The 26,303-nt window shown below is 34.9% G+C and overlaps 2 protein-coding genes across 3 annotated transcripts; one reads left to right on the top strand and one right to left on the bottom strand.

The window, feature by feature from the left end:
• Nucleotides 1–1,463: 1,463 nt before the first annotated feature.
• On the bottom strand, nucleotides 1,464–7,476 carry LOC104586126 (uncharacterized). Its single transcript, XM_010243262.3, has 3 exons — nucleotides 7,204–7,476; nucleotides 1,898–1,997; nucleotides 1,464–1,828 (listed from the first exon to the last, which is right to left on the bottom strand). Exons 2-3 carry the CDS (start codon nucleotides 1,989–1,991, stop codon nucleotides 1,680–1,682), a joined length of 243 nt encoding a protein of 80 aa, XP_010241564.1. The 5' UTR covers nucleotides 1,992–1,997; nucleotides 7,204–7,476; the 3' UTR covers nucleotides 1,464–1,679.
• A 5,726-nt stretch (nucleotides 7,477–13,202) lies between these two features.
• Nucleotides 13,203–19,576, top strand: LOC104586125 (uncharacterized). Of its 2 annotated transcripts, none has more exons than XM_010243261.2 (5): nucleotides 13,203–13,771; nucleotides 16,079–16,229; nucleotides 17,886–18,106; nucleotides 18,207–18,380; nucleotides 19,201–19,576. In XM_010243261.2, the coding sequence occupies exons 1-5, from the start codon at nucleotides 13,550–13,552 to the stop codon at nucleotides 19,285–19,287; spliced, it is 855 nt and encodes a 284-aa protein (XP_010241563.1). In that variant the 5' UTR covers nucleotides 13,203–13,549; the 3' UTR covers nucleotides 19,288–19,576. The 2 variants fall into 2 exon arrangements, with proteins under 2 accessions (XP_010241563.1, XP_088754888.1); XM_088898762.1 differs by having other exon boundaries at nucleotides 13,213–13,771; nucleotides 17,883–18,106.
• Nucleotides 19,577–26,303: the final 6,727 nt, after the last annotated feature.

Below are 26,303 nucleotides of genomic sequence, written 5' to 3'. Positions count from 1 at the left end.
TCCAGCGTTACATGGCAATGGTTTCCGGAAAATCAACATCATCCCTTGATCTTTGGCCAAAAGCCATAGGTCAAAATTTACTTGACCCATGTGGTTGAGTCATTGGCCTGTTTGATCCAATCATTGGGTCACAAGTTGTACCAATGTTTTTAAAATTGGATTGGACAAAATCCGTTCTGGGTCTGGTTCTCAGGTTGAATGGTCTGACCATCTAATCTGAGTGAGCAGCCCGTTCTGACAAAAATTAAAAAAAATCAATGTTCAACTATACAGGTCATTGGTTTGCTTATCAAATCAGTGGTTTTTAGCTAAAAAATGGTTTTGGGGTGGAATGGAACCAATCAGGTGATCAATTTCTAGTTTTTTCTGACTGTTTGGTCTAGTCTGGTTTTGAAAATACTGGGTTGTATACTAAATGTTTTTACAAATTTTTGAAGGCTTATGTTTTTTGGGAAATTTTTTTCATTACTGTCATTTCTCAATTTTCCTTAAATACCTTTTGTTTTGCTTCAAATGTGGTTTTTAACATTTTTTTACTAATAAGCATTTTTGTATGAAGTTGAAAATTTTTTTAAAATCTTGAGTTTTGGATTTTTTTAAGATTTTAGAATTCAAAAATGTACAAGGATGGTTTGGTGAGTTTGGGAGAAACAGAAGGCTTTTGGAGAGTTAAAAGTCTTTTATTCTCAAACATTTTTAATTTATTTTTTGCCTGCAGGAAATCATACTGTATCAGCTAATACTCTTCGTTACGCCTAAATACAGGTCTGATACGCCCCTGATAGAAGGTCAGCAATCGGCATGACAAAAAAATACAATACAAATGATTTTATAGTGTTTTCCATACTGACGCTTTAAAGATATGATAGGTATTGATACATAAGGCATAGGAATGGAAATAGCAATCAGTATATAAGCCACACGAGATACTTGTACAAATGTAGGGCAACGCGCAAAAGTACCTGATTGTCCAATTAAAGGTTCATGCTATATGTCCAATTTGACGTGGCATCATTATCTTAGGGTCACTGAATCATTAAATACATGGAGTTTAAGTAATTAGACCACTTTTTTTGAAACCATTTATCTAAGTGAATCACTAATTTAAAATTCATATCATGCACAATATTACTTTGAACCATGATCAAAATTTGAATTCAAATTCAATCCAATTAAGATGATCCGAATTTTGAGTTCAATTCATTTTACTAACATGTATTTATTAGTAAAGTTGTTCAGTAGTCAAGACTCGATCTCAAAAGTCTCACAGGATTTATTCCGATCATCTGCTCTGGCTAGTTTAATTTGAATCCAACATGTTATGAAGCTTTGCACCTATTTTCAAGATGCTCCCATCCCCATAAAATATGAATTCACATGGTTTCAGGCAAAAACGATCTAGTGGATTGTAAAAACAAGGGTCATAACAGATTGATTAACATTCTAAAATTAAGAACAGCTCATATCATCATCAGGGATAAAGGAATGAATTCGTCATCATCATGACTTGCAATTTGCAAAGCCATGCTAATAAAACTTGGAGGCTAAACAAGTTCTGTCCAAGCAGAGAAATTGTGAATTTGTGATACAGGATATCAAGGTAAAACTTTATAATCCTAGGAAAAGGGTTAGCTTCTTTAAGATTCAGCCATTCAGTGCTATAAAAAAAATTCAGTCATTTAGAACACAGAACTGGACTTGACAATAAAATTCTGGCGGCGAATGGGGTTCATCACCACCGGCGGTCCTGCTGTACGAGGCCATGCTTGGAACTTCTTATCAGTTTCTTCCCACCAGTCCTTGCTAGTAACAGTTTTGGGGGTGGTGCCTGGATTCAGAACCCAGTTATATTAAACAACTGTGAAGCAAGAGGTTCGATAAGATAAGGCAAAGTTACCTCCGAAAATCTTTTGGTCAGCAATTGCATCATCCAGTGCATATGCCACTGCAAAAGATCCCAAAACAGCACCCACAATGTACTTGGCCGCCATGTCACACTGCAACGATTTATAAATTGACCCAATGAAAGAAAAAATAGTTATTCAACAAATTCCAAAAAGCTCATCATATACCAAAATTAAATAGCAGACAGTGGAAATTGTGCTAAAATGGGGGGACAGATGGAAATGTAGAAGTTTGCCCACAAGGAACATAGCAAGAAAAGGATTCCTAGAATGAATAATAAAAGCACCAAATTTACCACTCAGGGGCTTAGCAATTTAGAGGGAGAATACAGAAAGAAAGCCAAGGTCCCATTTGAATATTCTTTTTTGTTTGGTACCCAGTCCCAATCCAATAATTTTAGCAAAGGAAGACAATCTGTATGGTTGATTCTCTAGCTAAACAAGGGGTCAATAGGGGACAGTTGTACTGGGTTATCTATAAATGGTTGTATTGTGGAGAGGTAGGTATATTCACCTCCCCTTGGGGTCCTATTATGTACATATATTCTGTTTATATTAATGAACTTTACTACTTGTTACCTATAAATAAATAACACACACACACAAAACCTGTATAGCCTGCAAAAGGAGATGCCAGTGCAGCGACTACACCAACCACACCTCTCTAAAAAAGAAACATGGTTCTTAAACATTCATATCCAATAAAAAGAATACCTTAGTGCAGTGATCTAAAAGGCACGCCTCAGAACCACAGGCAAGCGCATTTCAGGGTATGCACCTCGCCTAGGTCCTAGGTGCAGCCCTTTAAAAAGGTGTACGCCTGGTGCACCTAGGCGTGTGCCTTCTGAAAATTTAATGCTTTTTTGCTTTTTTTGGACATAGCGGTTGGGCCTAACATGGACTTGTTTGGGCTTGCCTCGAGGGGCGTGGCACAAAGGCGGCTTGTAAAATCAGGAATGTAATATGTTTTACGTTACATTAGCTACGTGAAGTAATGCAATTGAGTGAAAAAAGAGATTAGAGGTTTTAAATGCTTGAAAACGTTTTATATGTTTGATTTTATTTTTAAATTCTCATTTGAATATGTTTTACATCTTATGTTTATGTATTTTAATTTTAGATAATAGGTTTTCTAAAACATTATTTTAAAATTTAAGTTTATATTTTTATTAATATTGTGTAATATTTTTTTTGAATTTTTTGGCATTTTTTTGAATTTTCTGACATTTTTTTAGCATTTCTTTTTATAATTTTGTGCCTTGCTTCAAAAAGGCGCGCACCTCGCCTTGCGCCTTGCACCTCAGGTGCAAATTGACCCCTGCACCTTTTTTGCACCTTGCACTTTTAAAACACTAACCTAGTGGTATAGTAGTATTTCAATGACTTTTTTTATTTAAGCCAATGTTTTTTTGATAAATTTTACTTATTTAAGCCAATATTATACAACACTAAACATTTTTCATGAAATAAAAGTAGAAATATCAATAGATCCAAAGCACCCGGTCCAGATGGCTTCACAATGACTTTTTATCAGGATTGTTGGGATGTGGTTAAAGAAGATCTTATCCGGGTGTTTTAGGAGTTTGCAAATAAGAAAAAGGTAAGCCCTGGAGTTAATGCCACTTTCGTAGCCCTAATCCCAAAGAAGATAGATGCAAAGGACCCTAAGGAGTACAGGCCGATTAGTTTAGTAACAAGCATCTATAAAATCCTGGCCAAAGTGTTGTCTTTAAGAATTCGAGTAGTACTACCTCCATCATTAGTCAAGCACAAGGTGCTTTCATGTAGGGAAGGCAAATAACAGATCAGATCCTAATAGCAAATGAATGTGTGGAGGACATGAGAAAGTCGGGGAATCAAGGTTTTGTATGTAAGTTAGACTTAAAGAAGGCTTATGATCTTGTGGACTGGAGTTTTTTACTAGAGGTCCTTGGATGCCTTGGGTTTGGAGATAGATGGTGCAACTGGGTAAAGGGTTGTTTTAGCTCCTATCATTACTTAGTCTTGATGAATGGGGTGGTCAAAGATTTTTTCCCAGCTTGTAGAGGACTTAGACATGGTGACCCACTCTCCCCGTTTCTTTTCACCTTAGTTGCAGATGTCTTCCATAGATTAATCACTAAGGTAGATAGGGAAGAGGAAGTGAGTGGTTGGAGGATAGGAAGGAACAATATCCGGATAACCCACCTACAATTTGCTGATGATATCATAATATTTTATGAAGGGGGTGACAGGCAAAAAGTGAGGAATCTCAGAGCATTGCTACAACACTTTGAGGAGGTCTCCAATTTGAAGATAAACCTAGATAAGAGTTGTATGGTAGGTGTTAATATGAGGGTATTATTCAGTCTGTGGCAGATTGTTTAGGTTGTTCCGTCTCTTCTTGGCCATTGTAGTACTTAGGTCTCCTTCTAGGGGCTAACCCAAAAGAGAGTAGTTTCTGAACCCCAGTGTTGGAAAAGTTTGAGAAAAGATTAACTTCCTGGAAAAAGAACTACATCTCTATAGGGGGTAGAGCGACTTTATTGAGAGCTACCCTAGCAAACCTACTGGTCTATTTTCTCTCCGTTTTCAAGATTCCTAATAGGGAAGCTAAGAAGTTGGAGAGATTAATGAGAAATTTCCTTTAGGAGCCAGGGGAAGAAAAGAAAGGCCACCTAATCAACTAGGAAATGGTTTGTAGGAGTAAAGAGGAAGGTGGCTTGGGACTAGGAAGGTTAACTCTCAAGAATAAAGCTCTTTTAGGAAAATGGTTGTGAAGAAGGCCTAGAGAAAGGGAGAGGTTGTGGCATGAAGTGATAGCTAGTATACATGGTAGACTGGAAAAATGGATGGGATGCGGGTGTATCACGTCAAGCTACGTTGGCATCTCCTTGGAAAGCAATCCAGAGTATCCTCCCTCAATTTCTCAACTTTGTCAGGTATGATGTCAATTCCGGCATCTCTGTTTTATTTTGGGAAGACACTTGGGTGGGTACTATTGCCCTTAAGGACCAATTCCCATCTCTCTATTCTATTGGAAAAAACAATCTATCATTTTCTCCCATCTCCTATTTCACCCCACTCCTTAAGTTGGGACTTTGGCTTTCGAAGATGCTTGAGGGATGATTAACTTAACAGTGTTTCAAGTCTATTGTCCCTTCTTGGCAGTGTCTTTCTGGACCCTCTTAGCTTGGATGTGAGATTATGATCTCCTCACCCAAAAGGCTACTTCATTTGTGCTCCCTTTTTTAAATCTCTTTGCTCTTCCCAGGGACAGTGGGATTTTCCAAACAAGGAGATATGGCCTAAACCGGTTCCACCTAAAGTTATTATTTTCTGTTGGGAGGTGTTTTATAGGAAGATTAATACCTTGGACTGCTTGCAGAAGAAAAGGCCTTCTTTGTGTTTGTCCCCTAACTGGTGCGTACTTTGCAAGGCTAGTGGTGAGGATTGCTCTCACTTACCTGCATCTTGTTCCTTTTTTGATGCTATTTCGAGTTGGATTTTCTCTTTGTTTGGAATGCAGGTGGAATCTGTCCACAACTTTAAGTCAGTTGTTTGATCCTTCCTTTTTTGTGTGGCTTACAAAAAAAGGAAAAATAATGTGGAGATGTATTAGAGAAGCTGCCTTGTGGACAATCTGGGAAGAAAGGAATGCAAGGGTATTCAAGGAAAAGGAAAAAAGCATTCAGGCTGTTGAGGACAGTATCTTGACTAGGGCCATTCATTGGTTAAGAACTATGGACTTATTTCATACATTCTCCTTTGATGATTTTTTGAGAAACTGGATAGTGGTGGCTAACAGCCATACAAGGAAGGACAGGGAATCTGTAGTGTGGATGCCTCCGCCTAAAGGATGGGCAATGCTGAACTTTGATGGAAGCGGCCAAGGAAACCCAGGCCCATAGGGGATAGGAGGGGTGCTGAGAGATAAGGAGAGCAAAATATTAGAATTGTTTTCAGGCCCCGTGGGAATAGGAGACTCAAATAGAGCAGAGATGTTAACGGCGGTACAAGGTATTCAGATTACAGAACAATTAGGAGTTCAGCACTTGGTCGTTGAAGGGGACTCTAAGATTGTTGTGGGATGGCTGACAGACCCAACTTCAACTATGTGGCGACACAGAGACCTGTTAAGGAAAGTCAACTGGCTCATAAGAAACATGACTGTTACCTCTCTTTGGGTGGGAAGACCAACAAATACCTTAGCGGATGGGCTAGCTAAGCAAGGGGCTTGTAGGGAATGTTTATTTTGGACTGCTCTGTAATTCTATTTCTGGTTATTTCTGTTTTTAAATTGATGTAATACTTGCTGGAAGAGGTAACAACTCGTGCCTCCTCTAGGGTCTCCTGTATTGCCTCATATTTCTGGTTTAATATATTATATTCATTCATAAAAAAAAGGGTAACTGGCTATAGTGTGTGTGTATATGTCTGTGTATACGAGTGCATCTATCTATAATATATAAAGGGGATACTTGCTGTGGTTTTTGTGCAGTTCATAAAAATTAAATCTGATAACATATCTTTACCCTTTACTTGCACGCGTGCATAGCACATGCCCTTGCACTAGTTTAATAAAATGGAATACATCTACAAGGAGTTGCCCAATTGAAGCAACAAAAAAATGCCACCCACAGTCAGAGGGGGGGGAGTCTTAAGACATGGCTTAAACACAACACAAGAACCCATTGATGTAGATTTTAACGATAGATAAATCCAAAAGAAAAATACATCCAGCAGCCAATTACAAACTACTGACATAGCAGGGCCATTTGGCCCCACAAGAAACCTAGAATAAAGGACAATCTATATGTCTACATTTTTTTATCTCGTGTTTGGGTTGGGGGAGGGGGAATTAGGGGGATAAGCTGTAAACGGGTCAAATTCAGAATGGTATACCTAGAACCAAAATTTGATACAATTACATGTTTAGTATATTATGATTTTTCTTTCAATCTGCTTAATTGGATTCCAATAAGACTTGACTTGAGTTTCTTATATCATAAGAATTGAACAGCTAAGTCAATTGGAAGCTCAAAAGATACAGTAGGAATTACAGAAATTTTAAATCAAAACATAAAGTGAAAAGACAAATGATATAGGAAGAGTCGAAGAGAGAAGTCCAATCCCTAATCTCTCCGCTTCAAAGCCTTTGCTAAAGGAAACAAAGGAACAGCTCAGGACCCAGTTTCCATTAGCAGAAACGAAAAGAAAAATGAAAGGGCCGGAGCCACTTCTGGTTGCAAAATAAAATGAAAGAGGGTTGCGTCGCCTTATCCGTTTGCAGAGAAGAAGAAGGAAGAAAGTTCCTTACCAAGTTTGGATCAATGGGATTCCCAAGCTTCTTGGCTACGGAAGAAATTCGATGAAAAACCACAGTGAAACCCTACTTTTTTTTTTTTCTTTTTAAAATATCACAAATTTCTTCCATAAATATAGCTACGTGGCTGCGGCTTTAACACGTGTAAAAATATGACTGAGAGTACTGAGTGGGAAGCCGTATATGCTCCTCACTCACGGCGCCGTACACCGACCTCACATACACATCTCACCGTTCCCAATGCAGGGTGGGATGTGTGTGAGGAGAAGATCCCAATTCAGTGAGAGTGGTTGATGTTCACATCTGCCACGATTCCTGCAAAACCTGGAGAATAAGAAAATGAGGTGAGAAAGGGCAATATGTAAAAAAATGGAGCCTCTTAAAACCTGTTGAAATGGCTGAAAAGTTTTTCTTATAGCTTTAACCCATGTAAGCAAATTAAGTGAGGATGAGTGTTGCATGTTACATTGCAAATTTTTTTTTTTTTTTTGACATATTACAAAAACGTACAATGTTCATTTCCCATAAGAAACGACTGAAATACAACTTTTTCTCTTCCTTTTAATCAATGAAGTGCTTGAATGGTTCTTAGAACTTGATCACTTTTTTTCTCTACTTTGGGTAGGGAAGAGATGTTGTAATAAAGATATTTTAATGATTTGTTGTTGTAGTATTGAAGGACATTATGGATATGTTATTAGTTGCAATGTTAGATTATAGATCTTAGATAGCATTTGATGAGTGATATCGATTTCCAATTGTGCTGCTTTCTTCCTCTTGGTGTTTCTCTCTTGAGTAGAAAAGAGCATATTGATTTATCAATTTTAAAGGGTTTAAGCATCAGATTTTAAAACTGTATTTAGTTTTCCATTAATGAACAGATACATTATCAGTATTTTTTTTTTTGAATCATATGCTAATAGATGCTAGAAATTCAATTAGTTTTTTAATTACTTATATTAATTTTTTCCTTCATTTTTAATCTCCCAAATATTCAATCAAGAATCATCCAAGATTGCGCCCATAGCTTTCCATATAACACTCGCCCTGCATATGCATAGCAAGGCCTCGCACGCTAGTTGTTTTTTTCTAAATGAATCATCGTTAAATCTATCACATTAGCTTTATCTTCAATATTTCCTCTTTTTTTTTTGACAAGTAGCAACTAACGGGGTGTTTGATAACATGGTTGGTTTTGTATTTGAAAATAAAAACAACTGTTGCATTAGCAAAAACTGATGTGACAGTTGTTTTTGTTTACAAATTTGATACAATCAAATCTCCCATGCCAATGAGAAGATGCCACGTGGTGCATCTCTAAGGATACTATCGACATTTTACAGACCTCGAAGGGAATAATAGAAATTTCCTGTTCTTCTTGTGTAACTTGGTCTCTACCTCATGGCTTCTTGATTCCCAACTGGAATATGACGTAACTGAGTAATTTGTTGAATAGATTTGCCTAAGGGTGTTTTCAAAAAAAAAAAATGTTAGAGTGATGTTTGACCACAAGGTGCTAGCTCGGACAATATGGGAAGATGTTATTGAGTCTCTCAGCTTACATTCAATAATCATATGCAAAGGGAGAGAGGGTATGGCTCTCTTATGCACTTATACCTATTCATTGGCACTTTCCCCACCTTGGCATATAGGGATGGCAATAGGGCAAGTTCATGGAGAGTTTTGTAAATTCTAGACTCCACCCGTCTCTCTAAACCTCCCAATCCGTACCCTTCCCAAAACTCATAGCATGTTAGATTTTGAGAATCCAAATCCTCTTTGCATATGAAAATGCAAAACCCTTCCTGACCACCCTCCCATAGAGAGTGTGGGGTGGATCAGATTGGCAGGTTGAGTCTAGAACTTGGCAACCTGCATCTAATTTTTTATTGTTTCTTGTTATATATAAGAAATAAACAAATAAAATAGCATGGACAAACATCAAAATTCACAATTATTTAATTAAACATGTAAAAATACGTAAACTATTAATTATCCTTTACATAAAATTCAAAATATTATTATAGTCAGCATATAGTACATAAGTTCATATGCCTTCCAACAATATGTGGGTTGGGAAGGGTCAGGTTTAGCCTAGTACCATATCCTACCTTAAAGGTTCGAAGCAACAAAAACAAGACCAACCATGTTGTTAAACACCCCATAACGGTTTTTTGATATTTGAAAATAGTATTAAATCTTAATTTTTGTTTGTTTACCATGCAAATTTCTGTACTCGTGCAAATAAGTTCACTTAAATTGTGCTCTATTTTTGTTTTAGGTTATACATAGTTTCTTTTGTTTGTTTTGGAGGAATACAATTGAAAGAAAATGATGTGATCCCCACCTTATATGAGGGTAAATGAATATATAAGGAAGGTTGTTTGTACGAAATGAGTAGAATGGGACGTAAATTGATGTGGTTCTACTTTTTCAACCGGAGGAAGGCGGTGCAAGTTTTACATTAGTTTTTGAAGTGCAATATTTGCAATTCTATCCATGCAAATGAAACAAAAGGTGCAAATTATGCATAGACAAGGGTTCAAATCATATTTACAAACACTCGTGTAAATTTAAATCAGATACAAAATTTACATATACTTTGAATTTTCATAGAACCTAACTTGATACAGCTTCCTCTTGTATTAGATCATATTTTCTTACCTATGATATAAGTATTTCCTTCATCTACCAAAAAAAAAAAAAAACTTGATACTAGTGCTTTCAACTTGTCCTTGACTCAAATGGTTGAAATTGTTTGAACTACCTGCTATTTATTTTGGTTTATGATGAAGGAGGATTTGGCCCGACCTCTTGACCACTCAACACGTGGCAGAAGTAACAACTCGGCACGGCAGTACGTTCAAGGCGCGAGCTCCGAGAGGAGGAACCAGCGGTCCGAGCTCCCCAAAAGGAGACCGAACTCTCCCTTTGACCCCGAGCCTTACGAGGAGCGCAAAGGGCAATAACCCGAACTGGCCCACCCCAGGGTAGTTTGGGCCACACCTCTGTCCGAACTCAAGACTTCACCTCGCACACCAATCCAACACTTTGTCTCCAGGCCGCCGAACTAAACAACCGTACCTGACCTGACACCAAAGGAGTCTGTATCCTGAGGCGGCGCACCTGACTGACTTAGGGTCTGACGCTTGACAACCACACTTCAACGGTCCCCTGCCACCGCCACCTCCAGTCACAGAAACGGCTCCGACAAAGAGAGTAGTGGCGGTTGTCTGCCCCAGCAGAGGTGATGACACCCGAACTGGCAGAAGTGTAGAGGTAATGATACCCGGCCTGACAAGAGCTTGGGAGTGAGTGCGCGAAGTGGTTATAAAAGGTTTTCTTCCCCCCAAGAAGGGGGTAGGTGATACCTTTGCGCCATCTGGTTTTTTATCTTGCCTTTGAGGAAATACTAACTTGAGCTTCGGAGCACTCTCACCGGGTTCCTCCCCGGAGATTACTCGCTTTCTTCTCCGTTTCAGGCACCTTTCGCTTCAGCCAGAGGCAAGATCGTTGACAGCTAGGACCGGCCGGATTGCGCTCCATTAGTTTAGTTTCCCTAAATCAGGGGTTTGATAAAAAATCGTTGATATGGTCATAATCTGACTATTTATTTTGGTTTAGTTTCCCTAAACCTGAGGTTTAATAAAAAATCGTTGACATGGTCTTAAACTGTCTGACCTTGGTGATAGAGCCATTGATCTGTTTAATCCATTCACTAGGTCACAGGTTGCGTACCCAATATATGTTCAAACTTTTTGAGGCCATAGCTTTGCACTCAATTGTATGGTTTAGCTAATCTTTATATCGATTTGGAGTAACTTTTCAAGATATATGCATTCCAACGATCTCCCTTTTTTGGTCTCAAATCCCAAAATTTAACATTTTTATAAATAAAAAATAAAAATAAAATATAAATATAAATTAAACATAAAATGATACATATATTATGTGTAGAATATATACATATATGTTTGTATCTATGTATATATGCTGACATGTCATAGTTTGACATGGTTGGTTAAACCATTGATTGCAACATGGAGGCATTCAGCCTCATAGTCTTAATTTTAAAACACTTATCCAATTACTTTTTTTTACTAAGCTCAGTTTGGAAAGAGTACAAATATAAATATATATAATGCAAATACATAGAAAATAATACAAAATATAAGGTTTTGCATTAGGCTTAATTTGCTTGTAGTGGTGTAAATGCAAACGAGTGTAAATGGTTGAATGCAAATTCTGGTTTATTTTGCTTTTATCTTATTTGTTTGTGGGAAATAAAATAGGACATGGAGGGCAAGAGGATGAGAGTGGGGACAAATAGGAAATGGCCGGGTTAGCTACCCCACTACATGAGAGTGGGGACAAATTTTGCATTAATTCTTGAGATGCAAAATTTGTATTACCAATGAATTTTGATGAAGGGAAATTTGGCCCGACCTCGCGATCACCCGACACGTGGCAAAGGCAAGCAGCTCGGGACAGTAGAGCGCCCAAAGCGAACATCGGAAGCAAGTCCAAGCTCACTACCGAACCCGAACTCCAGACCGCTGTACTTAGTCCGAGCTCCTTGTTGAGAGCGAGCTTCCTGTTAAGGGTGCGAGCTCCCTATTAAGAGCAAGCTCCCTACTAGGAGCCCGAGCTCCTTATTAAGAGCGAGCTCCCTAAGAACCCGAGCTCCCTAAGTCCAAGCTCCCTACTAGGAGCCCGAGCTCCCTGTTAAAGGTCCGAGCTCCCTAAGTCCGAGCTCCCTACTAGGAGCCCGAGCTCCCTGTTAAGAGCAAGCTCCCTGTAAAGGGTCCAAGCTCCCTATTAAGAACAAGCTCCCTACTAGGAGTCCGAGCTCTCTATTAAGAGCGAGATCCCTACTATGAGCCCGAGCTCCCTGTTAAGAGCGAGCTCCCTATTAAGAGCGAGCTCCCTACTGAGAACCCGAGCTCCCTGCAAGGAGCCCGAACTATACTGGGCCCCAAGCCTCACAAAGCTGACCCGAGCTGGCCCACGGTAGCTCGAAACACTCCAAACCGAACTCAAGACACCTCGCTCGCCACTCCAACACTTCACTTCCAAAGCACCAGGCCAGCCAAACGTACCAGACACCAAGGACGTCCGTATCCAAGGGCGACGCACCTGACTGATTTGGGATCTGACGCCTGACAGCCGCATTTCAAACGGCTTCCTGCCACCGCCACCTGCAACCGTCGTCACTAGCCGCAAAGACGACTCCGACAAAAGGAACAGTGGCGGTTCTGTTCGGCCAGAGGAAATGACACCCGAACTGGCAGGAGTTCAGAAGTAATCATGCCCGACCTGACGGAGGCCTGGAAGTGAGTGCGCGAGGTGGTTATAAAAGGCTTCTACCCCCCCAGGAACGAGGTATGCTAACTTTCGCGCTATCTGGTTTATCTTGCCTTTGAAGGATTCTAACTTGAGCTTCGGAGCCCTTACGCCGGGTTCTCCCCGGAGCTTCTCTTCTCCTTCCGTTTCAGGTCCCTGTTACTCAGTTTAGAGGCAAGATCATCGATAGCTAAGACCGGCCAGATTGTGCATCATCAAATTTAAATGAGACAAATTTTGTATTCATTATATGGTAATATGGTATAGACCGCCAAAATGGACCGAACCATATATGATACTTTATTTGGACTTACACGGCCCATCTAGACCGGACCGGAACAAAAACACCCCAATTAGGTATTGGCATCTACACCAAACAAAGAATGATAGGCGGCAAATTTGGGCCCAGAAGCCCAAACCCATCTCTACTCATTATGCATTAGACCTAGATTTATTTGAAATTCATAATCAATCGAAGCCGTCCAATCAATTGAATTTCTGTTGTTGACCAAAACCTAATAGTCCAGATTGATGACAAGTTAAAACGTTTCTCAGTAACTCAGTATTGAGTTGACTATCGAGTCGAATTAACCCCTGACAAGGCACCGCTTAGGTGTTTATCGCCTATAAATATGGAAGGCATCCGTTCAAGGAGAGAGAGACAGAGGGCGAAAGCGAAAGCAAAACCTGGAGAGAAGAAAAAGTTGAGAAACCAAACTTTGATTCTGACGAACCAAAAAGCTTTGAATCGCATTTAACTCGACGGACCAAACGAAGAAGAAGAGTTAAGAAGCAGCTGCTCAGAAACCCTAACACCCCCTACCCTCCCCGATCGTCATCGTCTTCGTCGTGGTATTCAAAGATTGAGAATAAAAGTCGGAGGAAGAGGAGGGAGGGATCATCGACTGTGAATCTGCATGGACGAGGGGAGACGGTTATAGGGGGGGGGGAGCGAAGGATTCGCTGCGAGTTCAGAAGACGAGCAGACTATAGCAACATGTCTGCCATAGTGTGCGGCAAGAGATCTTTCTTTGAGGACCTGCCAACAACGACCCCTGTTTCTTCTTCTAAGAGAATCCGTTGCTCCTCTTCTACTTCTCCGATTCGATTCTCTCCCCCTAGGCCCATCTCTGCTGCTTTGTCGTCGTCTCCTTCGTCGGCTGATTCTACGCCTCTGCTCAATCATCTCAGAGCTATTTTCCCTGGCATGGATGATCAGGTTGCTTATTTGTTTAATCTCTATCTTTCTTTATATTCATTTTTTTTTTGAATGTCAGTTCTGATTGCTCGGGGTTTGTAGCTTTTTATTTTATTTGATTTATTTTTTATTGCGTTCGTTCCGGCGTTTGATTATTTTCGAGGAAAAAAAGAGCCTTATAAGGTCTTTTCAATGTTTAAAGTTTAAAATTTTTCGTATGAATTGTTGATGACGAAAAAAGGGTTTTCCCCCAGTATGATAGAAATGATAGAAAATATTTATATATATTTTTTGAAATCCAATAAAAATGTTTTTTTTGCAATTTTCCTCCTGCTTGGCTGCTTCTACTTGTATTTAGATTTCCTGAGGAAGAAAATTGGTGCTTATGATCTTTTTAGACCTCTGTTTAGACATGATGCGCTAATATTTCCAGGGTTCTGAGGTTTGTCATGCTCTTCTGATAATTATCCCGTAGAAATGAATTTAATTAAGAGAGTTATTGAGGGAAAACAATTCTGGAGACATTAAGACCCTTTGGAAGCCTGTTTGCTTCGCGATGGCTTTATGTGGGTGATGGCGCTTGAAAGTTAACTCGCCTTTTTAGTTTTTATTCAGGAAAGTGGTGAAGCTGTAATTAGTGAATAGTTTCTGGGTGTACTTTGTTTTTGTGCCCACAACTCTTTGTTGTATCTCTATTTTTAATCTAATGAATCAATTTTGTGTTGCTGATAAAAAAAAGTGGTGAAGCGGGGGGGGTGCTTTCTCCAATGATGGCAATGTCTGCGAAGAAATACAACCAGTGGATCACCTCATTATCAAGTGATTGGTCGCTAGGCTAGGGAGTAGCAAATTAGAGTTGGTTCTATAAATATACTTGTTCCCTTCTTGTTTATTGCTTTGGTTGTCCAATTACAATGGACTATATCTTGGAATTGTGGTATATCTTTCAGAAATGTTAATTTCTCTTATTATCTATGAGTCACTTGAAGATGAGAACGGATAGAAGGTTTGAAGTTTAATATCCTGGTGCCTTTTGTATTTAGGGGGAGGGGGATGTGGTGTTTCTTAATGGTTCTTGCTTTAGAGGGGTCCAATGTTTGTTAGATGTTGTAGCATCAAGAGGGTTAAGAAGAACTAATATTGTCTTCCTCACTCTTTCAAATAAGTTTGAGCTCTCTCTCTTCTCAAGAAGATTCATGAAGTTAAGTTTTGATGATTTCCGACTTGGCAGCTGGAGCTGCTTTGTGATTGGGGATGGCTCAATTTATTTATTTATTTATTTTTGTTTTGTGATTCGATTCCTGTAGTTAAGGTAACTAGGTAGCGCTTTGTTATTTTGGCCTGCAAGGTGAGTAGATGTTTAGGTGAAAACGTGGATATATAATTTATCAAAAAAAGTGGATATATAATTGTATACTTATTTTACAAATATGCTTTATAAAAAAGGCATGCATATAACCATGTATAAACATTATGGAATTTCTTGTTAATTATAAACTATTAAACTACAACTTAAATTAATAAATGATGAGATGTCAACTTACTCTGTTTTTTTTTTCATAAATAATGACAAGGTTTTTTTAATAATCTTTCCGGTTTAAAGGAAAGCACATTATTATAAACATAAGAACTATGAGCATCAAGCTTTTTCCTTGCATTCACTCTTATTGGCTGGAAATGGGTTACACATACTCGCATCAATACATGAACATAGTGTAATTAACTATTTCCCTCCATTAAGATGCTTACATCCACAATATACTTGTAGTTGGTTGCCTAATTGAAAGGGCTCCAAAATGCCTAGGCAATTACATATTAGATACCTAATTGATTCTTCAACTGCACTGATTAGATTTAGCTATGTTATGTTAAATATACTGAACTTTTATGAGGGTAAAAAAGAACCTTCTCAATGTTTTGAAATTTCTCAATCTTCATGGTGATGAATTAATGATAATAACAGCAATTATGTTCTAAGTATTTTCTTGCCTTTCATCTAGCTGTTAGTCTCTTGAGAAAAAAAATTCTGGTGGTTTAATCCTTTAAGATCTTTCGGTAGACAAATATTGTTTTTGAATGTTGTCGTTTTGTGAGAAAAGGGAAATGTCCCTGTAGTTTGGAAAATGTGAGATAATTACAAGGGTGATATCACTTTTCTGAAGGCTTTCTCTGTGTTAGGTAGCATGATTTAGTTCTTCTTTTCTTTCTTTGAAAATGGAATTGTCATGAACTCATGGAGAGAATATATGACATGCGAATTTACTGTGCTAGTCTGCAAATATTTGGGTGCTTGGTTTGAATAACTAATCATTTAATATCCATTTACAGCTTCTTGAAAAAGCACTGGAGCAATGTGGAAATGATCTAGATTCTGCTATCAGGAGTCTGCATGAACTTCATTTAGAGTCCGGGGATGGCAATTTGGGTGCTGCTGCTGAGCCTGATGGAAATATTGAAAATGCTCAATTATCACCACAAGGTATGCAAATGATAGTTTGGTATAATTAAGTATCTCAATTGAACATAATTTTTTGATTGTAGGCTTTTCTTCTACATAAATCTTTTACACTTCCCTGCTGGACATTGGTTTTTGGTTTGTAACAATCAAGTGTGAGGAGACTTTGACATTTATTTGCCTATTTAGCCCCATTTGTGCTTATATGGAAAACAAAAGTTTTTCTTAATGGGGTTTTTATCAAGTTAGGAAGAACAAAAAAATTTTCACCCTAAGTGTACGGTGATGGATTCATTGAGTTCATTTGTTGTTGTTATGGTTTTCAGTTGAACTATTTTGATTTTCTGGCCCTTTTGTTTCTAACTTTCAATTGATTTTTATCATCCATGATCTGAAGGAATTTGACCAAGCACGTAAAATTCCCATTAAGATCTTATTTTGCAATTGTTATCTGGTAGCTATTTTGCCACCTACATGTTTTCAATTTAATTTCAAATGAGAAAAGGAATGTCTCATATTTGAGGTGCTTTACTTAGATAAGAAACTTTTAGTGATCTTTTCAACATATTAATTACTATGTTACTCAAATGTGGTGAGGATATGGTATTGGATACAAAATTTATACTTGAAGTTGAAGTATCTGACATGATGACACACACTTGTACAGGTATCCAGGTATCATAGGTTATTTACTAAAAAAATATGATGTCAGATATCCTAGCAATGCAAGATATCATTAAATTAATCAGTATGCCTCAGTCTCCCATTCAAATTTGTGCATTGAAAGTTTCAGAGCAAGATGAAGAAACTATAGAAAACAATGCTAATCAATATATTTCTGTCCAAATAGTATCTTTGTAAGGCGTGTTTAACAATATGCATATTTGCCAGGATTACAGAAGGATCTTTATGGGAAGCTTCGAGATAAACCTTGTTTACAATCCTTAACCTGTTTAGTTCTCATCTCATCTATGTGGTGGTTAGATGATTGTATATCCAGAATACTTGAGTAAATTGATTCTCCATGACCTGGTTAATGAAAGAAGTTGATGTGTCTAAACTATATCCAGAAGAATCTTTATGGGAAATTTTGAGATAAACCTTGTTAACAATCCTTAACCTGTTTAGTCCTCATTTATGAAGTGCTTAGATGATGATTGTATATCCAGAGTACTTGAGTAAATTCATTCTCCTTGATCTGGTTAATAAAAAAAAATCATATTAAAAGTTGATGTTAACTATTAAATCATGGTAATTCAACTTGCAATTGATCAGGAGTATTTGTTCTCAACTTGGGAATCCTTTAAGGTATGAACACTTATACTGACCTGCATCTTATATAATGACCAAGAACCAAGATGAATGGTTGTCCTACTCCTGTTCATCCAAATTACTCCCTTTAGCCTTTCCATTATTTCCTTTCCTTATTTTGATGCTTGCAAAGCTTGAAAGAGGAACGTCTTATAGGAAGAATTAGACTCTAAGAAATATAATCTAGTAGTTGAGTTAAATCTGCAAACATAAGGATTTTGGTGACCTAGGTTTTTTGGATATTGAAACTGATGCGATGAGCTTCTTCTTCAAAGTGCCTTTAAATATTAGAACCAGATCATTTAATGCATTCACTGTTTAGGATTTGCATTTTTTTACTTTTGACCGAGGAATAATATAATTTAGCAGGTGTATTGAGTACTGCTGAAGATATTGTATCTTCTGAGGAGCCACTGCCTTCAAACAACCTCCTAATGGATGGCGCTGAGTGGGTGGAGCTGTTTGTTAAAGAAATGATGAGTGCTTCTAATATAGATGATGCCCGGGCCCGGGCCTCTAGAGTGCTTGAGGTTTTGGAGAAGAATATATATGCCCGTGTGGGTTCTGAGGCAGTACAAAGTTTTCAAAAGGTAGTTATTTGTCGTGTCCATACCTTTCAAAACTTTTGCTGTTAAATGCTTTACTTTATTTTCCAAGGCATATTGTACTTATATAGTGTGCTGTTGTTAGGAAAATATGATGGTGAAGGAACAGATGGAAGTATTGATTCGAGAGAACAACATTCTCAAGCGAGCAGTGGCTATCCAGCATGAACGTCAGAAAGAGTTCGATGATCGAAACCAGGAGTTGCAGCATCTGAAGCAGCTGGTGTGTCAGTGCCAGGAGCAGTTAAAGACGCTTGAGGTCAGGATATTCAATCAAATTAGAATGATTATCTTGGAATTTTATGATTTATAGTTCCTCCAGAAGTCCTGAATCAAATACAAGAGAGGCTGGTCATAGGTCTTCTATTTGAGACAACTTGTAGACCAGCCAATGGTCAAGGATCAAAATATCTGCGTTGGTGGTCATGGGCCCATGACCACCAACGCCAGATCGGAGGGTTTTTAAAGTTAGGGATGATAGAAGGCATCCCTCTCATGCTTGATAAAAACAAGAAAAAATTAAAAAAAAAAGGCAATAGTATTAATTCGATATTTGTTCCATGCCCATGACTCCATTACCTGGGTGTTCTGCGTTGCTTTCCTGACTTGTCACATCAAATATCTACTTAAACCTGGATTTGGTCCAATCCGATCCTGTCCAATGCGAGTCCATTACAAATGGACCTGGTCCAATCCAGTCCAATGAATATTTTGTACCATTTTGGACCGGTCCAGTTCAATGTCTGAGACTGAATCGTCCAATCTGTTCAAATTCATGTTAATTTAGATTGGTTCCAACTTAAACCTGGTCCATTGACACCTGTGTTCTTATCTTTCTATCAATGGATCAGATATTGGCTCAAACCAATATAAATTCATTAGGGACGGACTAGGTCCAATCCAATGTCTTACTGGTCCATTGACACCCCTACTCACAAGCCTTTGTAAGAGAATTCAAAAGGTGGAAGGGGGAAAATGTTCCCCCTTACTGCATTCTTGCATTTTCATATGTGTGCATGTTCCCTGGCTACCTTTATTGCTGATTTATGACATCTAGGGTTGTTTCCTTGTCATGGCAGATAAATAACTATGCGTTGACAATGCATCTGAGGCAGGCTCAGCAGAGCAGTTCCATTCCAGGGCGTTTCCATCCCGACGTATTTTAATAAAGAAATAGAACCTGGAAGAATTCCGGTTCCTAATTTTAGTTAACGTTTTATTGTTTGGGAAAGGATCAAGTGTGTGAATATCCATTTGTATTAAAAAATAGGCGTAGTGGTCATTGCTATTTGATGCTGCTTTTAGGTTTTATGTGAAGGCAGGTTATAAAAAGTTCATATTTTTACATTCTCAATTGGATTTTAGCTTTGTATAAAAATGTTTGTTTATTTTTTTGGTAAAAAAACAAAGAAAATGAAGGAAAATACAATTTTAACACACAATTAGAAGTCAGCATATTGTGTGGCATATATATCAAGGAAAGCACAATAATAGAAAGGGTCATTTACTAAAATACTTCATATAGTTTTATGGATTTATTAATATTTATTTTATAATTAAAATTTTATTAAAATATGACTTATAATTTGTAATGGATTTAATCAATTATTCATTAAATGATAGCGAAAATGACAGTTTTGACTTTAATATTCATTTATATAAATTTAATTAAAAAATAAAAATAGAATATCATTTTTGCCTTTTATAAGACAAGGGCAATTATTCTATTAGTTATATTTGGTTAATTTTGTTTTTAGTGCAAAAAAAAGTGTTAAAGGTAGTTTTTATACAATTATTTTATATTTTTAATTTTTTAAATAATTAATAATTATTGATATTTTATATATTATTTTTAATAAATTTTTTATAATACAAAAATAATAATACTTAATTTCAGTTAGGTTTATTCATCAAACTGATCAATCTAATCAACTCGATTTTAGTTGGTTTTCTAGTATTTTAGTTTGGCTTTGGTTCAAAAATTTTCCAATTTGATCAAGTTGGATCAATTTCACTTTGGCCATTTGTAAACCAATCAAAATCAAATGACCTATCCATGGATATATATTAACATTTTATATTTTAAATATAATTTTTAATATGGAAAAATGGGAAATTTTCTATATTTTTTATGTCTAAAAAGTTTTATATTATAAATCTAATTTTTAAATTTATTTTTTAATAATTGTACTATAATTTTTAAAATTTAATTTAATTTTTATATTTAAATCTTTTGAACTGACTGACCAAACCAAATAATCGACCCAAATTGATACAACTTCAGTGGGTCGATTTTTACAAAAGGTCAGTCGATTTCAATTGACCAACTCCCCAACCTGACCAGGTTAATTTGGTTGGCCAAATAACCTATGACCAAACTGAACCAACTCATGAACATTTATAATTTCATCTAAATTAATAGCCTCATCTTTGATAAATAATAATAGTTTAATCTCCAATAATTATTCAAAATTTATAGCAAAAATACACAATTATTGAAAATATATTGATAATAAAAAAAATACAATAAGTACTAAAAATATATTAACTTAGCCAATAAATTGTATAATCTCAAACAATAGTTTAATCTCTAATAAATATTAATAAATTTAAAATTTTCAATAATAGTAATTTAATCTTCAATTATTATTGAAAGTTTTCTGTTAGATAACAAAATAAAATAAATTTATACATAATCATTGAAAATACACTTATCACAAAAAACAATAAATAAGTACTAAAATAAAATAAATATATAATAAATATAGATTAAGAGTTTAAAATTATTATTAATAGATATTATTTTTTTTGAATGCTATTTTCTCCAATGATTACTTCATATAAGTGAAATTAGTTATTTACAATACTATGTAAAAATATTAAATTATTATTTAAATACTTAAATAATATGTAAAGTATTTAAATTTTAAAATATTAATTATTTATTGAAATTATTTATCCATAAAATCATAATTTGTACTATTATTACATAATTTCATCATTAATTTTGTAAAATATTAAATTATTATTAATTTCAATATTATGTTATAAATATTTTTCTACTTTGAAAAAAATTTTAAAATTTATTACATATTTTTTTTTATTTTAACTATTTAAAATATAGTTATGATAAATATTTAGTAATTTAAATATTTAAATGATCTATAAAATATTTAATTTTTTTATTTGAATTTTATTTATTTAAAGCTATTACATATTATTAAATATTTGAATAACATTTAAATTGATAATCCAGAAAAACAAAATTTAAATTGTTAGTACATTATTTCGTGATATATTTTGTAACAATATAAAATTATTTTTTTGTATTTTTAATAAATATTTTAAATTTATTATATAATTTTGTTATAATATTTAAATAATTATTAAATTTTTAATCAAAACTTTCTCTAGATATATATAGATAAAAATTAGGGGAGAGTATTATAGATAATTTAGGAGAGAAACTCTCTACTAAATTAGAGATAATTTTGGAGATAAATAGGAATTAGAGATAATTTAGAAGATAAATGGGAATTAGAGATAATTTTGGAGAAAGTGGGGATGGTAGTTTAGGAGAAATTTTAAGAGAAGAGATTATTTAGATTATTGGGAAGGTGCATCTCATTGGTTGTTTTGAAAATGACATGGAATAAAAAAATAAAAAAATAAAAAAAAGAGAAAATTTCTTGATCGCTTTGTTTTAATATATATACTAGCAGGGACACATGCGGTGAACAGGATTTATTAAGAGAAAGCTAAATAATAGAAAGGGTCATATATTAAAATAACCCTTATACTTTCATGGATTTACTAAAAATCTACCATATAGTTAGCATTTTACTAAAACACCACTTATAATTTGCAATGGATTTAACCAATCTTCCATTAGATGACAGTGGAAAATGACAATGTTGACCCTATTGTTCATTTAAATAAATTTAAGCAGAAGAAAATAAAAATATAAATATCATTTTTGCCCTTAATAAGACACGGGCAACCACTCTATTGGCTATATTTGGACAATTTTGTTTTTTATACAAAAAAATGTTAAGGGTATTTTTGGAATAAAAAGTCATGGGCCTATTGGCAAAACAAAGACTCTTTAATGAAAGGATGATTAAGTAAATAAGTTGTAAAATATATGGGATGTTTTAGTAAAATGAAAACTATAAGGTAGGTTTAAGTAAATATGTAAAACTATAAGGTGTCTAGGAATGGCAACGGGGCGAGGGTCATATTCCCCGTCCCTAACCCCGATTCTGAAATTAACCCCCATCCCCGATCCTCGACGGGGATGGGTTCCCTATGGGGACCCAAATCCCCAAAATGTTTTCAGATAATAGTATTTTTTAAATAAATTTATTTAAAATAAATAAAAATTTTAAATTATAAATAATGTTTTAAATATGTTTTGATAATATATATAATCTGGGTCGGGGTAGGGTGGGGACCTCAATCCCCATTCTTGACCTCGACCCCGACCCCAACCTCGACCGGGGATTCCTATTAATCCCTGTCCCCACCCCCGCCCCGCCAAAACAATCCCCATCAGGTCGGGGAAGTTAGGTCCTTGTCGAGCACGGGGAAAATTGCCATCCCTAAAAGTGTGTTTTAATAAATGACCCTAATAGAAACACATGACAATATACTATTGTTTTATATTTTCTACTTTTTAAATAATTAATAATTATTCATATTTTATATACTACTTTTAATAAAATTTTTATAATACAAAAATAACAATAATTAATTTCACTTAGGTTTATTTATCAAACTAATTAAATCGACCAACCCGATTAACTCGACCCGAATTGGTCGGTTTTCTAGTATTTTAAGTTGGCTTTCGTTCAAAAACTTTCCAATTCGACCAAGTTGGATCAGTTTCACATTGGCCATTTGTAGATCGACCAAAATCAAACGACCTCACCTTGGATGTATATTAATATCTTATATTTTAAATATAATTTTTAATATGGAAAAGTGGGAATTTTCCCATATTTCTTAGTCTAAAATGTTTTATATCATAAATATAATTTTGAAATTTATTTTTTAATAATTGCACTGTAATTTTTAAAATTAAATTAAATTTTTAAGTTCAAATCTTTTGAATAGACTGACCAAACCAAAAAATCGACCCAAATCGATACAACTTGAGTGGGTCGGTTTTCAAAAAGATTAGTCGGTTTCAGGTGACCAACTCCCTAACCTAACTTGGTCAATTTGGTTGGCCAAATAGCCTACGACCAAACCGAACCAACTCATGAACATTCATTATTTTAGTTAAATTAATAGTCTTATCTCTGATAAATAACAATAGTTTAATCTCCAATAATTATTGAAAAATTATAGCAAAAATACACAATTATTGAAAATAAATTGATAATAAAGGAATACAATAAATACATAAATTACAAAAATATAGTAAGTACCAAAAATATATTAACTTAGTCAATAAATAGTATAATCTCAAATGATAGTTTAATCTCTAATAAATATTAATCAATAACTTATAACAAAAATACAATAAATACAATACGTACAATAAATTAAATTTAAAAATTTCAATAATAGTAATCTAATCTCCAATAATTATTGAAAGTTTTCTGTCAAATAACAAAACAAAATAAATTTATACATAATAATTGAAAATATATTTATCACAAAAGACAATAAATATTAATTTTAGTATATATAATTATATAATAAATACAGATTAAGAGTTTAAAATTATTATTAATAAATATTATTTTTTTGAAATTTATTTTCTCGAATTATTACTTGATATAGGTGAAATTATTTATTTACAATTTTATGTAAAAATATTAAATTATTATGTTATAATTGTTTTTCTACTTTTTTTATATATATTTTTAAATTTATTACATAATTTATTTATTTTAATCATTTAAAATCTAGTTATGTTAATTATTTTGTTACTTAAAATATTTAGTTATTTAAATACGTAAATAATATGTAAAATATTAATTATTTATTGAATTTAATTATCCATAAAATCTTAATTTATACTATTACATAATCTCATTATTAATTTTGCAATATATTAAATTATTATTAATTTCAATATTATGTTATAATTATTTTTCTACTTTGAATAAACTTTTTAAATTTATTACATAATTTTGTTATTTTAACTATTAAAATTTTAATTATAATAAATATTTAGTTATTTAAATATTTAAATAATCTATAAAATATTTATTTTTTGTTATTTGAATTTTATTTATACAAGTTTATTACATATTATTAAATATTTAAAAAACATTTAAATTAATAATCTGGAAAAACATAATTTAAATTGTTAGTACATGATTTCGTGATATATTTTGTAAAAATATAAAATATTTTTTGTGTTTTTAATAGTATTTTAAAGTTATTATATAAATTTATTAGAATATTTAAATAATTAAAATTTTTAATCCAAACTTTCTTTAGATAGATATAGATAAAAAGTAGGGGAGAGGATAAATAGGAAAAAGATAATTTAGAAGAGAAACTCCCTACTAAATTAGAGATCATTTTGGAGATAAATAGGAATTAGGGATAATTTAAAGGATAAATAGAAATTAGAGATAATTTTGGAGAAAGTGGGGGAGGTAGTTTAGGAGAAATTTTAGGAGAAGAGATTATTTAGGTCATGGTTTTTAAAACCGACCCGGTGATCGAACCGGTTAGGGGTCCGGTTACCGGGTCGAACGATCTAACCGTTTGAACTGAACGCTCGGCCCGTTCTAACAAAAAATAAAAAGAAAGAAAAAAACGGTCAAAACCGTTCGAACGGTTAACCACCCAGTTCAGCGGTTCGCTGACCAAATTCAACAGTTTTGGGTGGAAATCTGGTTTTTGGGGAAAATGGAACCGGTCACCTGACCAGTTCCTGGTCCGACCATCCGATCCGACCCGGTTTTGAAAACCATGATTTAGGTTATTGAGAAAGTATATCTCATTGTTTGTTGAAAATTGAGATAGAACAAAAAAATAAAAAAATAAAAAAAAAATTTGTTGACCGCTTTGTTTTAATTGGTTCTTTCTTTCTTGTGGATTTATAAATAATTTAATTTGAATAGGACTCTTATCATTATCTTTGTGACAACTTTACAGTTTACACCACAATGGGGCGCAGTAGATTAAAGTATGAGTAGAATTGAGTGCTCCTTCTGTGGGCCTGGCCGGACCGGGTGTCTAATTCGCAGCTTCCATAATGTCTCTTCCAATTAGTTCAATGAATTCTAGCCCCAAATTGTAACGGCCTTCGTCTGTCGATTGATTTTGGACAAGGGTAGAAAGACTGAGATCCATTAACCCTTGGATCAAATGGATAAATGGCTGTTCTCTTGCATTAAATTGCTTGAAAAGAATAACTGGGCACATCTGGTGGTCATTAGATTGTTTGGTATGAAGCTCATACAAGTGCTCAAATATTAAAATCAATGCAACACCGAAAAGGTGAATAAACAATTCATCTTAGTCCTGGTCTTATGTTGTTTCGGCAATCATAAAATCAATCTTTCCATTGTAACTAGTTATAGATAAAAGCAGGACAAATTTTATATATAAAGAAAGTTGGAGATTTGAATTGTTAATGCATGTCAATGAGGAAAAAAAATAATTGCAACTAGTTGTGATGCTACTAGTACTAGTTCCAGCAGGATATAAATTCCGCCATTAATTCACTCCAACCAGCCTACTTCTTGAAAAATTTATCCAGTTCTCTGAGGTGATCAAATCGGTCCAAATATGCATAAAAACATATGATGTATTTCTCGGAAAAAGAAAATCTAACAGTAATAATATAGAAAGATGTTCTTACCGGTCGGAATGGAATCAATAGAGAATATGGTAAGCGGTAAGAAAAAAGAATGTGATGAATCAATTTTTAGTGATGTATCAATTTTTTGTGTTAAGTACATTGTTATTAGGTCTGCTTTCAAGTGGCCGATGATTCAGAGGCTGAAATGAACTTTTGCTGGATGAGGACCTGGATGCCGAGCTGACCAAGCTGAGCTGGGGGAAGATTAGGTGCCGAGTTAATTGGGCCGAGCTGGGCAGGTTAGGTGCCGAACTGACTGGGCCGAGCTGGGTAGGTTAGGTGCCGAACTGACTGGGCCGAGCTAGGCAGGTTAGGTGATGAGCTGACCAGAGGGACTAGCTGCCTATTAGT

Source organism: Nelumbo nucifera, chromosome 2 (assembly GCF_055504915.1).
Source record: "Nelumbo nucifera cultivar China Antique chromosome 2, China Antique-T2T, whole genome shotgun sequence".
NCBI lineage: Eukaryota > Viridiplantae > Streptophyta > Magnoliopsida > Proteales > Nelumbonaceae > Nelumbo > Nelumbo nucifera.
This window is presented reverse-complemented; position numbering and strand designations above follow the sequence as displayed.